Raw genomic sequence first — 17,834 nt, 5'->3', positions numbered from 1 at the left:
CACGCACATCCAGTGAGAGGTTAAAACCAGGTGCAGGACCGAAGTGCAAATAAGTAATAAAAATAGAGTCCGCACACTGGCAGCTGCTCCCAAATATTTATTTGACCACAAATTGTGTGTTAAAACGTCAACAAACGTCTTTATAATAATTCTGTGATTATCATTAACGATGCAAGTTGCCATTTTGATGTGGCTGTGACGTCAACTCCGAGAAACCGGAGCTCTGGATGATACCCGGATTTCCGAGCTGTTATTCCGGCCTGAACGACAGTTCAATTCACTTTTTACAGGTCGGAACCCATTTTTTCCGGTGGTCCGAGTTGTCTTGAACGGGGATTAATATCCTCTCAACTTAACCTGGTCCGGACCAGGTTAGCCGTGCAGCATAAGTTGCCATGGAAATCTATCTCGGTAAGAAGTGAACTAGGGTCGTAGCACAGCAAACCCAGGGTTAAACCTGAAGTTACCTCGCTAAGGCACTAATCTTGCTTCGTGGTAGGCTATAGGTCTCAGGAAGCAGTGTTCTTTCCCTGGTGATGTGTGGACTCTCCACAGCTGACATGCTGCCACAGGATTAAGCTAAAATGGAAGTTTTATTCTGTGTGTGTGTGTGTGTGTGTGTGTGTGTGTGTATGTGTGTGTACGTGCGCGTGCGTGCGTGTGTGTGTGTTTAGTGATGTAAGAGTCCACCTGTGCAGACCTGTCTTCATGATGTGTCTCACTCTCACCCACTTACATAAATCCACACAAAAGAAAGTAACGTTAAAGCCTACAAAGAGATAGCCTACAGAGAGACAACCTACAGATAGCCTGCAGAGAGATAGCCTACAGAGAGATAGCCTACAGAGATAACCTACACAGATAGCCTACAGACATAACCTACAGCTAGCCTGCAGAAAGATAGCCTACAGAGAGATAACCTAGCCTACAGAAAGATAAGAGATAGCCTACGGAGAGATAACCTACAGAAGGATAAGAGATAGCCTACAGAGAGATAACCTACAGAAAGATAAGAGATAGCCTACAGAGAGATAACCTATAGAAAGATAAGAGATAGCCTATAGGCTAGTTCAACCAATAGCTAGCAGTTAGCTGAAAATGAAGTAAATGTCATTACCACCAGGAAATTTGGCTAGCAAAGTCCATTAAAGAAATCCATAAAGTGATGTTTGCAACCATGTCCAGATGATGATTCCTGACAAAATGCCAATAAAGCTTAGGTAGTTATTTGAAGGTTTTATGAGATTTTGTTTTTCAGAAGTTGATGTAGGCTACCAAAAAGTGCCCGGAATCAAATAACCACCCATAAACACACCCATGTCACTCACTAAGATATTCGCTTAAAAAAATTCTAACCACAGATTTAGCTACTATATCAACAAACTTCATGTAGCTTTAGCTAATCGCTCCCTGCTAACATGAGCTCCTGTCCTGTTGCCAAATCTCATGAGTGTGTTGCTGAGACAGCGACAGGTCTCCAACAAAGTACATTTTCTCCTGATCAAAATGATATTTGGCTTGTGGAAAATGGATAGATATTTACTTGATTGGGCGAAAGAATCTGTCATAATCTGAGATCACGTTCACTTCTCCCATTGACTCCAATAGACGTCGTTCAAATTCCCCGGATTAATGTTGCTATGTCACTTCAATCATTTTTGTCATTTTTGGAGATTGCATTGGTTTTTGATCATTATAGTAACAGATCTCTTCATCACATTTTTTACCATGTTTCACCCCCCTCCCCCCCCCCCCCCCCCCTGAGTTTTGCATGATACATGTGCAGTCGCCAGCCGCTTCTTTTCACCTGACAGCGAGGAGTTTCACCGGCAGGACATAGTGCATGGGAGGATCACGCTATTGCATTGGCAGATTCTGAAATCAGTCGTCAGCTGGCTTTCCTTCTAGAGAGCAGGGTTAATAAATACGTAACCAATGCCATCAATGATGGTCCCATTCCATTGAGGTGTTCCAGTGCCAGGGCCCTCATTAATGTTATTGGTTACACCTGCTTTACTTCTTGCATCACCACCGCAAAACGGTTGAAAAGGACCTATACTCAGCTTTAGTAGCAACACTCTCCCTTTCTCTCTACTTCCCCCAGCCCAGCCCTCCCTCCACTGCAAAGCCACCCTGCAACCACTGCAGCGCTGTCTGCTTTCCCCTGCTCCCCCAGTAGAGGGTGCTGTCTCTGGGTTGCAGGTTGGCACAACCCCCCGGGCACTCTCCATGCACACACAGCATCTCCACTCACAAGGGGCCCTAAAGAGCCAATACTGTAACCCCATCACATGCAAAACACACACCCCACCTGTCACCACGGCTCTTTTTTCCCTAGGATAGTGCCGGGTTGACCCACCCTACTCTGCCTCTGATTGTGTTGGGTTTAGGCATGAGGGCTGATGATTGGTTGGGGTTTAGGCTAAAGGGTTAGGGTAAGCCAATCAGAGGCAGAGTGGGGCGGGTCATCCCGCACCCATCCTAGGGGGGGAATATGTTGCCCACGGCTCCGTCACCATGGAAACGCCGGCCAATGAGATGACAGGAGAAACCCAAACTGGGCGGGGACAACGCCCGCCTCGCACACACACACACACGCACACGCACACGCACACACACACACACACACACACACACACACACACACACACACACACACACACACACACACACACACACACACAGTAAAGGGAGGGAGCGGATAATGGCAGGCATGCCTCTGACATACCGGTACATTCACAACTAACTGACGCTTGAAGCACAGTTAAAATGTGGTCTCTCAGATATAGAATACAGACCAAAATACAGACACACTCTTACATGTCGAATATTTAAAAAAACGAAAAGAAAATCTACATTTCTGTTTAAATCTTCAGATTGCAATGTAGCTGCAGTGGGGGCTATACAATTCTGTTATGAAAGTAGGATAGAAGAAGCCAGATGCATTCCAGAGAAGTGGTGTAGGCTATTAAGGAGGAAACACTGACGATGAAAAACCACCGGGGTTCGAACCCGGGACCTTCTTGCTGTGAGGCAACAGTGCTAACCACCGAGCCACCTTGCTGTCCAAACATGTATGTCCCAGTTTAAAAAGAGACCTTCATCTGCTCCACAGGGAGCCACCCCATTATTATGAAATGTGATGCAGGAGGCTAGTTCAGGACCAGTCGTATTGCCTTATTTTGGCTAGTTTGTAACATGCGCCTCTTTGCTGTTAATGTACACCGCTGTACCAGTATGTAGCTTGCATAGTCATCGAGAATCATGCAATTGGTAAGTCATTTCATGGTTTCCTGCGTTCAAAAAAGTCTTCTTTCGGTGAAGAAATTTCACCTGCGCATTAACTTTTTTGATCGCCTTCAGTAAGTAAGTACATTTTATTTATATAGCACTTCACAAAACATGTCTTTGATATGCCTGTTATTACAAATATGACACTTTTAGGTAACAATGTGGTGCGTCTGCTGAGCCGCACATCTCTACTCTTAGTGTTCTCAGAAACATGACAACAGAGGAAGCCACAGCTCTTGTGAACAAGAGGATTGGGGTGGTTTTCTCGATTATCTACTTCACCTGCTCCAGAAGGATCCATTTTGTTCAATCGTCCATAGGGTTTGATATGTGGAGACCAGGCTGTTCAGAGAAAACCTTCCTGACTATGAACAGCCTTGGTGTCAGCCAGTCCAAACAGTCGGCCAGAGGACATGCGAACAGAGTGCGAGTTGAACATGACAGAGAGGTGACGTTTTGTTTATTTCTGGCTTTGTCTGACATAAATAGATGGATAAAATGTTTTCGAATTATCCCTATGCTGCAAAATCATTTAAACTATGCAGATCGAAGTGGTTTCTGACGAGAGTAATGATGTTAGCGTTAGTGAGAGGCTGTGTTCCCCCAAGACGGTGCCTCTAACTCGGCGTGGGAGTGGGCTCGTGGTCGCTGCTGGAGGAGTCGCTGCGCGTGCCTGTGTGCTCCAGAAGGGTTGTGGCTACGCAAAGCTGCTCGCCCCGGAGAAAGTGTCTCAAAGTCGGACTGATAATCCTGTAACACCATTTGACCTTATTCAGGTAAGATATTAACACGTTCACTGCCAATGGCGAGTTGACTCGTCAAAAAAATTCCAACGGTTCACTGCCAATGACGAGTTGAGACGTCAAAAAAAAAAAAAATTTGACGGTGCTACGTGGATCAATGCCCCCCACGTCTCCTATAAAAATATTGGAGCGACCGAACGTGTACAACCCATTCCACCGACCCACTAAGTGGCGACAGTGCTCTCCATTCTAGAGGAAGGCAAGCAAAAAGCCGTGTGAGGAAGCCATTCTCATGAAAATGGATTGGCGAAAACGCTTTCGCGCTTGGGAGCTGGCGGTGGGGTTTTGCAAATTTGCATAATAGATTACGGGTGGAACACACTTTGAAACACGCAGCAGAAATAAGACCAGAATCGCAAAAGCTTCATCAAAGCTCTCAGAACCCCAAGAAACGAGCGAGCCCATCCATCCAGACTTGCCCAGCGGCCGCCAGGCAGACAGGCAGACAGGCACAGCAGCAGCAAAGCAGTGAGCCTGGTGACGCGAGGTTACAGCAGCAGCAGCAACGAGCTTGTGACACGCCCGCTGCAGCCAAGAAGAACACACACGGAGGGAGGAGTTTGAAGGAGAGGGGTGTTTCCTGCTGTTATGGAGGAAATTACTGTTCAAAACTATTGTTTAGATGTCTGACGTCTTACTGATGCCAAAAATGAATGGTTAAAGTGACTGTTCTATCGAATTTCACAAAAAGCTGTTTATCTCAGAATAAATTTACAGACGCTGAAACCATGCTGTATTCAACTGCTAATGCTTACATAACTACTAACTCTACAAACTAACTCTTTTAGACAGAGAAAGCACACATTCTATTAGTTCTTTTGAGATATTGTGTGTTCACAAAATCCTAACAGAAACGAATCCTCGGCTCTTGAAAGATGAGCCAGAATCCTCAAAAAAACCCTCTGGCAGAAGCTAACTACAGTTTTGAAAAACGGCTGGCAGTGAATGTGTTAACACATTGAATGCCAGCCATGTTTTCATTCCTGTAGGTAAGTTGTGCCAGGGGTGTTTTTGACGATTCTGGCTCATTTTAGAAACAGACGAGGATTCTTTTCTGTTAAGAATTCATGAACACCAATCATCTAAAAATAACTAATAGAATGTGTGCTTTCTCTGTCTAAAAGAGTTAGTTTGCAGAGTTAGTAGTTATGTAGATATTAGCCGTTGAGTACAGCATGGTTTCAGCGTCTGGAAATTTATTCAGAGATAAATGGCTTTTTGTGAAACAGTCACTTTAACCATTCATTTTTGGCATCAGTAAGACCGTCAGACATTCTAAACAATAGTTTTGAACAGTAATTTCCTCCATAACAACAGGAAACACCCCTCTCATTCAAACTCCTCCCTCCGTGTGTCTTGTGTCCTCCTGGCTGTACAGCGGGCGTGTCAGAAGCGCTTTTGCTGCTGCCTGCCTGTGTGCCTGCCTGCCTGCTTGCCTGCGTGCAGACGCTCCTTGTGCGAGTCAAGATGGGCCGGGGAATGCGTGGGCGATGGGCAGATGTTGATTCTGGCCTTTCTGAGGTGTTTCAAAGTGTGTTTCACCTATGATCTATTTTGCAAATCGCTCTCCGCTCTCTGTGTGCTGCTGCCGGTGCGCGGCCGCTCTCAGGCAAGACAAGTCTTGAATGGATTACTGTGAAATCGCCACGGCATTTCCTTGAACGGCTTGGTCCCGCGGCAGTTTTTTCTTTGATTTCGGTCGTCTGGGGGAGCACTGTCAACACTTAGTGGGTCGGTAAAATAGATTATACACATTATCTTGCTCCAATAGTGATCTCGAAGATGTAAAAGTTGTTGATTGATGTACCACCGTCAAAAAAAAAAAAATGTTTATGTAAGACGAGTTAGCTCGTCCTTGGCACTTAAGCGCTGGATTATGTAAGACGAGTTAGGTCGTCTCTGGCACTTAATGTGTTAATAATGTAATGACACATCCATTTTTTTTCGCATTTTTTTTATTATTATTTCCTGAAAAGTTGCCTTTTTGGAGGTTTCCGCCCGACAGCGACGTTACGTAAACAAGGTCACACATATACTCCTGAAAATAATAAAGGTTTGATCATTTAAAGAAATAAATGTATTTTAGATGTAAATGTCATGTTGGTCAGGGTGAAAATGTACTAATGAAAAATGATAAAAAAAATTATATGTTACTCTTTAACTCAACGCACGCCAGCGTTAAAAAAAGGTTGCCAGCTACTGCCATGCAGCGTCTTAGATAATTTTCACTCATCTTTCAAGACCCACAGAATATTTTGTTCTATGAATATGTAAACACTGAATATCCCAAAAGAAATACAAAACAATTCTAGCTTCATCCATTTTTTAATGATCAACATTAGAATGTAGTGTTCATCGTCTGTCTGACAAAAAGCAGATTTTTGTTTTGGAAACGATAGTCATGATCACTGATCCTGAACCGAATCAAAAAGGGCGGAGCTAGTGACTGGTGTTAAACCCAGCTGTGCAGCCCATGAGTTGGTTTCCCTTTCCGGCCAAACATGTATCTGGTCACAGCTTTCACTGTAACACCGGTGCGTCAAGAAGATTCACCCCGTTGCGGGAGAGGGGAGACAGGGTCACTCTCTCTCGTCTGGAGATCTGGAGCTCATCTACCGGTTGAAATGTACACAGTGTGAGAGCTCACAAACTGGATTACTAAACTACCAGAGAGGAGACATGGCTACGTTTAACCGGCGCCTGGTGGAAAAAATCCTTCAGGTTTGGAGTCCATGTTATCAGCGCATCGGCTGGGTTAAAGCTTCAGTACAGGAGAAAATCACATTTTTCATCTCAAGAAGCCTTTACAACTGTCCACCTGTCACAATGTCAAGTGTCACTCTGGCAACTCAAGGTGTGTGACATCATCCCAGATGACATCACAATTGCTCGAGTGACATCATGAATGACGACACTCACTGATGATTGCAGGGAAGGCGTTCTGAGCAGGCGTTCAGGATCCCGAGTCACATCCACTGAATACTGCTGGACCCTCTTCAGCTCAACATCAGCAAACAGCTTCTTCATCTCTCTCCTGAGATTCTCCTCCAGCTGAGCCACAGCTCTCCTCATAGTCCCCTCATATGATGAGTGATGGACACTGACCTCTGTCCAGTCCTTGGTGTGTAGAGGAGTGTTCAGAGATGGGAGGCTTTGAAGGAGGTGGAGGTGGTCTTCAGTGTGTGAGAGCTTCTTCAACTCAGAGATCTCTTGTAGCAGCTCTTTGTTGAAGTGTTCAGCCTGTTTCTCTGTTGTTTTCTGCTTCTCTTCAATTGTCTCACTGAGCTCAGCCTGGCCTCTCTCCACAGACCACATCAGAGCAGTGAAGACCTGCACACTGTCTGCCATCTCTCTGTCTGCATCTTCCTTGCTGAGCTCTACTGAGTGTTTGATCTCCAGAATCTTAAATTGTCTCTGTTGGATTTTCAGCTGAATGTCAGCCTCTGTCTTCAAACATTCAAGTGCAGGACTGACCATTCCGTGAAAACCGTCTATACAGCTGAGCAGCGAAAACAAAAGTAACGATGTCAAGTGAATATTTCTGCAGTTTGCCGAATGCTGAGAAAAAGGAAGTGCTGTGGGGTTGCGCTCTGGTGAAAACCGTCTAAAGGTGAAGCTGCCGAGTTGCACCGGGCCTCATCCCTGATGATGCCACAATCTCATGACATCATCAGCATCCATCATAAATCAACGATGTATCACATAATAGAATTGGTGATGTCACCAGTGATATCACTCAAGCAATTGTGATGTCATCAGTGAGATATAATCGGTGATGATGTCACCAGTGATGTCACTCGAGCACAATCCAACTACTATAATAGGGTCTACAGCTACTTCTGGCTCTGGGAAATGTCGTTAACGGCGACAGAACCAGGATTGTGCCTGGGTGCAGCCGAGCCTATAGTACCCGCTTGCATGTTTGCACCGGACCGTGGATGCGGGGACGATCCATCCCATGAAGGGGGCTTTGAGGATGGTGAGGGTACAAATGGCGAGCCCTTGGATCAATTAGACTTCAGCAGCAAGCTGATTCTGGTCAGCCCAACAGCAGAGCAGTATGATTCATTACTACGGCATCTGAGGGAGAGGATGGATGAAGGCTGCGGCGAGACCATTTATGTGGTTGGAGTGGGATCAGACGGAGGAGACTATGGTCTCGATTTGAAGGAAATGGAGGCGTCTGTGGCCACGGTGCGGTCGCTGTGCGAGCAGATCGAAGCGGACCTGATCCCGATGAGGGAGAGAACGGAAAACGGGGGACAGATACGGGACTACCTCATCCGCCGGAGTGTGGGCCAGCAGGACTTCCTGGAAGTCAGGGTGGCGGTGGTGGGGAACGTGGACGCCGGGAAGAGCACCCTGCTAGGGGTGTTGACCCACGGCGAGCTGGACAACGGTAGAGGCTTGGCCCGCCAGAAGCTCTTCAGACACAAACATGAGATGGAGAGCGGCAGGACCAGCAGCGTGGGCAACGACATCCTGGGCTTTGACCACGAGGGACAGGTGGTGAACAAGACTGACAGCCATGGTGGCAGCTTAGACTGGACCACTATCTGTGAGAGATCTTCCAAAGTGATCAGCTTCATTGATTTGGCTGGCCACGAGAAATACCTCAAGACCACCGTTTTTGGCATGACCGGACACATGCCTAACTTCTGCATGCTCATTGTTGGCAGTAATGCTGGCATCGTTGGCATGACCAAAGAGCATCTGGGCCTGGCACTCGCCCTCAATTTGCCAGTGTTTGTAGTGGTTACCAAGATAGACATGTGTCCTGCCAACATCCTTCAAGAGACGCTAAAGTTATTACAGAGGTTATTAAAGTCACCAGGTTGCAGAAAACTCACAGTACTGGTCCAGAACAAGGATGATGTCATCGTCACAGCCTCTAACTTCAGCTCTGAGAGGATGTGTCCCATTTTTCAGATCTCCAGTGTGACGGGGGAGAACATGGAGCTGCTGAAGATGTTCCTGAACCTTCTCTCCCCCAGGACGTCCTACAGTGACGACGAGCCTGCAGAGTTCCAGATAGACGACACGTACTTTGTAACGGGGGTGGGCACAGTAGTATCGGGGATTACGTTACGCGGATTGATACGGGTCAACGACACACTGATGTTAGGCCCAGACCGGGGAAATTTCATCCCCATCACTGTTAAATCCATCCACCGTAAGAGGATGCCTGTCCGAGAGGTTCGCGGTGGACAGACGGCTGCCTTCGCCCTAAAAAAAAAGATCAAGCGTTCAACAATAAGGAAAGGCATGGTGATGATCTCCCCCAGGTTAACACCACAGGCCAACTGGGAGTTTGAGGCTGAGATCGTGGTTCTGCACCATCCAACCACGATATCCCCAAAATACGAAGCCATGGTCCACTGTGGCAGCATCAGGCAAACAGCCAAAATCCTGACCATGAACAGAGACTGTCTACGGACTGGGGACAAGGCCTCAGTCCACTTCCGCTTCCTCAAGAACCCTGAGTACCTGCATTGTGACCAGAGACTGGTGTTCAGGGAAGGACGCACCAAAGCTGTGGGCATCATCACGAAGCTACGCTGAGACTCCAAGAATAAAGGAAATGTGGGGTGGCTGGGGCTCACCCCAACAAGAAGGGAACTGGAGCAGTTATGGCTTATGGATTCCTGAGAACCAGGTCCGCCGTTCCCTCAAGGACTGTGAAGTAGGTGGTCAGTGCAACGCAGGGCGGAGAGGGCAGAGAATGGCGGGAAGTACCATCAAGAGTACCGTACCCAGGGGGTCAGTCTGCATGGACGTGACTCGACCTATGGGAACGACATGTACCAAAGGTGAAAAGTACATCCTGGTTCTCATAGACTGTCGGGCTATGTAGCCATTTGGCTTGTTATGGAGGCTAATGGCAGTAGCGTAAAAGCCCAAGAAGAAATGGTGGCCAGTACGGGTATTCCCACCGCACGCGACGCTAGAATAACAGCGTTGTAAAACGCACCATTGGGCTAAGTAAGAATTGGAGTGGTAAAAATGCTAAATTCAAAAGAATGAAAACACAGAAATGTTTCCAGAAATAAAATTATTGTTAGATCCCACAACTAAATTGTATAAGCAGTATACAAATATTATGACATGTCCAATTATAATGTTATACAAAAGTATACAAACAAATAATTATTATTAAAGATAGGAATGTAATGAAGAAAAAGAAACAAGAAGAAATACGACTGTAGGAGCAAAATCGGAAGTTTTGATTTATGTTTGTTTTGATGTTTGCAAGTGATGATGTCATGGTTGACAATGTAACGAAAATTGTGATGTCACTGTTGTGACAATTGTAAGTTATGACATCATCGATGTCTACTTGCAAAACCAGCCATCATCATCATCATCATCAGTATAAATGTGAGCTGGGGCTCTGTCTGTTTCTCTGTTTTTCTGTTTCTCTGTTTCTCTGTCCCACTGATTGTCCCACTGTGATTGTCGACTGTGATGTCATAAATCCCACTGTGACATCATCCGTCATCGTGATGTCATAAATCCCACTGCGACATCATCAGTGATGTCATAAATCCCAGTGATGTGTGACATCATCAGTGATGTCATAAATCCCATATACAGTATAATTATATATCTATATGTGATTGGCGCAAAGGCCAAACTTGTTCCTGGCTGAGGTCCAGTACAGGCCACATTTTGACCAGAGGAGGGTCACCATGAGAGGAGAGTGTTTCTCTTCGTGTCCTCGGTAGCTACTGTTACTGTAAAGTGCTCTTATGAAAGGCCCTGAATCCCCAAAGGCTGCAGTAGAATTACTGAGTGGCCAGTGGTGTAAAACTATTGGTTGTACTGGTAGCTCTCTCTCTCTCACACACACACTAGCGAGTCTCCTCGGCGAGGGCGGCCATGTGTGTTCGATTAGCGCTAGCCCCTAAGTATTTGTTTATGGAGTGCTCACTCGCTTGCACTCAGTCTCAGGAATTCAGTCTTCCAGATTTCCCTGCTGCAAGTGAGAATCTTTGACTTGCTTTTCAAAAGCCAATATGCTGCATGTCGTTATGTAGCGCTATAACAAAATGTGTAAAGCATAACCTCCAGCCAGTAACCATCATAAGGCAACAACCACAATATAAAATACAACTAGATTTGTATTCCCCCCCATACAATACCTTGTGAATTTTGAAATTTTGAATCCATTTTGAAATAGAAGATATGTTAATCATGGGCGGAGTTAATGTAAAAAAAAAAAAAAAAAAAAAAAAGTTCACCATTGTAAATCTCCACCTCACTGTCTGGCTGAATATGATCATACAATTTATATCCACTTTGACAAGCATCATAGGTATCTCTTTGCTAAAGCTGTGACAGGGGGGCCTCTGACAGGGCCTTGCTGCAGCCGCCCCCTCCCTCTGGAATGCCCTCCCCAGTCACATCTGACAGGCCAACACTCATTACTCATTATGTCATCTTTCCAAAAAAGCCCTTTTCACTGTTGCTTTTGACCTATAATATTTCTCTCTCTCTCATCTATTTTAATATTTTCTCTCTTTATTAAAGTTGTTTTATCCTGTATTTGTAAAGTGTCTTTGAGCACAGACGGTCAAAAGCAACAGTGAACAGTGAAGCACTATATAATATACATTACATTACTAAACATACAATAATGAGTATTAATGTTCTGTAATTCTACTCATATTCTAATATTTCTTATATTTCAAGTCTTATACTTATTAAACAATCATTAGAGAGAGACAATGATGATGAAAAATGAGATATTCCTCTAAATCTGGTTTCAAACGGGCAAAATTTCAAATGTAAAACGGCCAAAAACAAATTGCCGGCACGTGTGTCTCCTGCAGAAGTGGCCCCCCCAGAGCTAAAAGTCAAACTCCGCCTATGATGTTACCAACATAAAGTCCAGCGCGCTTCAACCAAGTTTGGAATAAAAGGGTCCTGGTGCTCAACAGTGAGGGACAGTATTATGTTAATAACCCTACGAATCGATGTGTGGTGTTATTAATAAGTTACCCCAAAACCTCTTGCCCATTTACTCAACTATAGTTTCCAAGAAGACTTTCTCCAGAAACAGCCCTATCTTCCCTCAGCCCTATGTTCCCTCAGCCCTATGTTCCTTCAGCCCTATGTTCCCTCAGCCCTATGTTCCTTCAGCCCTATGTTCCTTCAGCCCTATGTTCCTTCAGCCCTATGTTCCTTCAGCCCTATGTTCCCTCAGCCCTATGTTCCTTCAGCCCTATGTTCCCTCAGCCCTATGTTCCTTCAGCCCTATGTTCCCTCAGCCCTATGTTCCTTCAGCCCTATGTTCCTTCAGCCCTATGTTCCTTCAGCCCTATGTTCCCTCAGCCCTATGTTCCTTCAGCCCTATGTTCCCTCAGCCCTATGTTCCTTCAGCCCTATGTTCCTTCAGCCCTATGTTCCTTCAGCCCTATGTTCCCTCAGCCATATGTTCCTTCAGCCCTATCTTCCTTCAGCCCTATGTTCCTTCAGCCCTATGTTCCCTCAGCCCTATGTTCCTTCAGCCCTATGTTCCTTCAGCCCTATGTTCCTTCAGCCCTATGTTCCCTCAGCCCTATGTTCCTTCAGCCCTATGTTCCTTCAGCCCTATGTTCCTTCAGCCCTATGTTCCTTCAGCCCTATGTTCACTCAGCCCTATGTTCACTCAGCCCTATGTTCCCTCAGCTCTATGTTCCCTCAGCTCTATGTTCCTTCAGCCCTATGTTCACTCAGCCCTATGTTCACTCAGCCCTATGTTCCCTCAGCTCTATGTTCCCTCAGCTCTATGTTCCTTCAGCCCTATGTTCCTTCAGCCCTATCTTCCCTCAGCCCTATGTTCCTTCAGCCCTATGTTCCTTCAGCCCTATGTTCCCTCAGCTCTATGTTTTTCGTCATAGTTTTTGTTCACGAAATTAAAGAGATACTCACCACTTTTTCCACTTTTTTCTGCTGAAAATCAATATACTGTATATTGGAAATTAGCTGTGTTCTTGAGGAATCCAGGTCAAAGTCCTGACATTTAGTGTAAATCTGAGTAATTCCTCTTCTCTTCTCACATACCCATGCAGTTCCATGCAAACCAAAAAGGCAAAAAGGCCAGCTGTAGACTCCCAATTTTCCTCCCTTTCTATTGGCTGAGCTCTTGATCTGTGACGTAGCTTGATCAGTGACGTCACCAAACCCAGCCCGCCCATCTCTCGTGCCTAGGCCCCTCCCAGCCAAAGTTTATAAAAGTGGCTGCACACCACGCTGGGACTATGGAGTGTGGATAATTGTTGAATAGGGAGAGAGAGAGAGAGAGAGAGAGATTTGTGGAGCTGGGTATGAGGGATGCATGTTAGGTTTAGGCATGGGGAGTGATGATTGGTTAGGTTTAGGCATGGGGAGTGATGATTGGTTAGGTTTAGGCATGAGGAGTGATGATTTGTTTGGGCTAGGGTATAGCCCAAACAAACTGATAATATCAGGGTAAATAAGCCAATCAGAGGCAGAGTAGGGCAGGTCATGCCTTCACCATCCTGGGAAAATAAATATTGCGTTAGGTACTGATCTGAGTGAAACATACTGTAGGGCTGAGGTAAATTAGGGCTGAGGGAACAAAACCATTTATTATCGGATTTCTAGAGTTACCTGATTATCAAGTGGTCATGTAAATGGCATGCTACCGGATATAGGCCGCCATCGGTTTAGAACCGATAAACACACCTGGGTTTCTGCTGAATCATCAGGTTTATTCATGCAGTCAATGTCCACTCATAGACTTTGAGGTGAGTTCCCACTATTTACTAAGTGCATGTAAATGCGGAAATCAGAATATTGCCAGTTACCTGATTATTCTGTTATCTGTTTATTGTGCACATGTAAAGTCACGCATAGACAAGCTCCCCCAATGATCATCAAATTGAAATTGTGAAACTGGGTTGAAAAATGTAAGTGAAGGACATTCTAAAATTGCACTCGCACCAGTCAAGGCTGAGACCTACTGTAGTAGGCCTCTATGGGGCTCCAAAACTCTATCAAACTCAAGCCACTCCGCCCCACACCCACCCCTCCAGCTCCGTGTTGAGTCACACTCCTGTGCACAGACTGGTTAGACAGGAACTCTCACACAGCTCGCTTCTCTCTTACTGAAATATGCATGTCAGTGAGAAATTACACTCTTAATGCGCTCGTAGTAGAACAATAGATTGCCCTATTTAAACACACAGACAGGCACACGCACACGCACACGCACACACACACACACACACACACACACACACACACACACACACACACACACACACACAGATGCACACACATTTTAATTCTTTATTTGGTTCCACAAATTATATTAAAATGTATATGTCATGTGTATGTATGTATGTATGTATGTATGTATGTATCTAGGGGGCGTGGCTTATTATTTGCATATTGCATTTAGTACCTTTAAGAAAACTGTGTCACTATAGCCGTTTTCACACATGCGTACAGGAACATTGCCTGTAAATCAATATCGGCCATTTCCCGCAATTTCCCTTCACACCTGAGGGCTCACATGTGTGAATATAGCAGTCAAATTACCTGTATTTGAGGGGGGTCGGGGGGGGGGGGCACTGCAGAGCGGGTGGGGAGTGACGTTTGCACTTGGATGGGGAATCTCCGATGGTGAAATAAGTTCGCTTCTCACACAATAAATCACACTCGTTTGACTTAAGAGGGCATGTATGTTGTATCCTTCACATTCGCTAACCAGTCTTTGAACTGAAATATTTGAAGAAGTTGGGATCCGTGTCTGAGAGAAATAGCCTGGCTGGTTCGATGTTTATCCGTTCACCTGCGTCGCGTTGAAGCACTTTTTACAGACTGGCTTCGTTTGATGTGTCCGCGCTTGCCTTCGCTGTCAGCAACGTGAGTAAGCAAAATACTTCCACATTTCGCTTCGTGCATTTGCTTTCTCAACAAGCGTTGGGCGGCTTCAGACTAGAAGCCGCTGCCATTTTCGCTGTGTCCTGTGTGTCGGGCTGCTGCTGCTGACTGAAGAACTGGCCAGAGAGAGCAGAGAGGGGAGGGGGGGAAATCTGCACGCCCACACATGAAGCAGACATACCGCTCTTCTGACAACCTCCAAAGTGGTGAAAAGTCCGCGATGACGGGGTCGCGCTTATACCGGAAAACAATTTTCACACATGAAAGGTATAGACCACTTTCTGGTCATTTCCCGGTATAAAGCGCATGTGTGAAAACGGCTTATGCTTCTCGTCCAGGGGACGGTCCTCACCAGATGAAGTAAATCAGTTAAATCTAAAAATCAATGGTCAATCTGTATCTGAGGCTAAATATCTTGGCTTGATGTTGGACACTCATCTAAAATGTGAGAAACATAATAGAGGTGGTGAACAGAGTAGCAAAATGCGGATGATGTGATCCTGATGGCATCATCAGTCTGGGACCTTCAGCACTCACTGGATCGGTTCACAGCCGAGTGTGAAGCGGCTGGGATGAGGATCAGCTTCTCAGCAGGAACATGGTGGAGTGTCTCCAGGTAGGGAATGAGTCTTTACCCCAAATGAAGGAGTTCAAGTATCTCGGGTCTTGTTCTCGAGTGAGGGGACGATGGAGCGGGAGATGGGCCGGAGAATCAGAGCAGCGGTATTGCGTTTCGCTTTACCGCACCGTTGTGACGAAAAGAGAGCTGAGCCAGGAGGCAAAGCTTTCGATCTACTGGTCGATTTTTGTTCCTACTCTCACCTATGGTCATGAAGGATGGGTCATGACCGAACGAATAAGATCATGGATACAAGCGGCCGACATGGGTTTTCTCAGGAGGGTGGCTGGCATCTCCTTTAGGGGTAAGGTGAGGAGCTCAGTCATACGTGAGGGACTCGGAGTAGAGCCGCTGCTACTTTGCGTAGAAAGGAGCCAGTTGAGGTGTTTCGGGCATCTGGTAAGGAGGCCACCTGGTGGCCTCCTGAGAGAGGTGTTCCAGGCACATCCAGCTTGCGAGGAGACCACGGGGCAGACCGAGGACTAGGTGGAGACATTATGCGCCTTATCTTGGCAAAAGTGGTCATTTAGAGGTTGAACGTGTGCAATGCAAATTGGGGGCGTACCCACCCGCATTGGTATTCTCCATCCTGTGCAAAATGCCTGTGCGGCCGGCGCAAAAGCTTTAAATGGGTGTGGTTATAGCGAGAATTATGCAGGCCACACTGATTGCTCTGATTAATGTAAAGACCAGATTCTGGGCGTTACATAAATCAGACCAATCAGATTCGCTCTCTCACTTCCTTTCGCGGGTGTGGAGAACCCAACACTTGTATTATCCAGGATCATCCGCTCCGTGGTGAGCATCACGCTCGCTCTCTCTGTCTCTGTCGATCTCTCTCTCTCTCTCCCACACACACGCACACACACACACACACACACACACACACGCACACACACCTGCTATTTGGTGTGTTTTTCAGTAGCCTATTATTATTAATTATGCACCGAGCAGGAACCGGAAAGCCCGAAAACCACTTGGCAGTAACACACACACACACACACACACACACACACACACACACACACACACACACACACACACACACACTCACACACACACACACACACACACACACACACACACACACACACACACACACACACACAACACTCTCTCTCTCTCTCTCTCTCTCTCTCTCTCTCTCTCTCTCTCACACACACACACACACACACACACACAATGCACTGTGCTCCTGTACTGATGTTGCACCTCCCACCTCCCTTGGCAGTTAACGTTAGCCTGGGTAAACCCATCCCCCACGTGACCTGCTCTCAGACCTGTTCTCAGGCACTAGTGACTGGGAACTGAGAGAGCAGGTCACGTGGGGGCTGGGTTTACCCAGGCTAAGTTAACGTGTGCAATACAATGCAATTCGTGCATATCACCTCCTGTGAATAGAATCTGTTAACTCTTATTTGTATCATGTATATATTTGGCTAAAATTGTCAACTCTGGTTCTATTGCCAACCTTTTACTTGTACCTGTCACTTTGCCTGCTAACTTTGTACTCTGCCACACTTGGCTGTAAATAATCTTGTATATGTTTAAATGTATGCATATTTATTGTGTTGTTTTTTAATTGTTTTTGTATTGTACTGAGTGGTTTATTACGGAGCCCTTAAAGTTCTGAAAGGTAATATTTATTTTGAGGATGCTAAAGTGTGCGCACATTTTAGTTAATTGTGCGCACACTATATTAAATTGTGCGCACGATTTAACTAAAACGTGCGCACGATTTAACTAAAACGTGCGCACGATTTAGTTAAATAGTAAAAAAAGAAAAAAAAAAGAAAAAAAAATTTAAAAAAAGAAAAAAAAACTAAATCGTGTGCACGATTTAAGTAAAACGTGCGCACGTTTTAAGTAAAACTTAAATCGTGCGCACGATTTAGTTTTTTTTTTTTTTTTTTTTTTTTTTTTACGATTTAGGTAAATCGTGCGCACGTTTTAGTTAAATCGTGCGCACGTTTTAGTTAAATCGTGCGCACAATTTAATATATTGTGCGCACAATTAACTAAAATGTGCGCACACTTTAGCATCCTCAAAATAAATATTACCTTTCAGAACTTTAAGGGCTCCGTAGTTTATATCTCATGTAACATGTGCACCATTTCTGTGTATGTGCAAACATACTATCGCCGAATAAAATAATTCTGATTCTGATTCTGATTCTGAATAATACAGTGACTGATAATGTACATGTAACACTCTGATGATCACACCA

The 17,834-nt window shown here is 45.4% G+C and overlaps 1 protein-coding gene across 1 annotated transcript; it reads left to right on the top strand.

Moving 5' to 3' along the window:
* Positions 1-7,946: 7,946 nt before the first annotated feature.
* LOC310780494 (GTP-binding protein 1-like) lies at positions 7,947-9,656 on the top strand (the record flags this gene model as incomplete). The annotated part of the gene is made up of 1 exon (XM_083641069.1): positions 7,947-9,656. One exon carries the CDS (start codon positions 7,947-7,949, stop codon positions 9,654-9,656), a length of 1,710 nt encoding a protein of 569 aa, XP_083497195.1.
* Between the last annotated feature and the right edge of the window lie 8,178 nt (positions 9,657-17,834).

Source organism: Poromitra crassiceps, assembly GCF_964638095.1.
Source record: "Poromitra crassiceps genome assembly, chromosome: 8".
NCBI lineage: Eukaryota > Metazoa > Chordata > Actinopteri > Beryciformes > Melamphaidae > Poromitra > Poromitra crassiceps.
The sequence above is the reverse complement of the archived record's forward strand: the minus strand, read 5'-3'. Positions and strand labels throughout refer to the sequence as shown.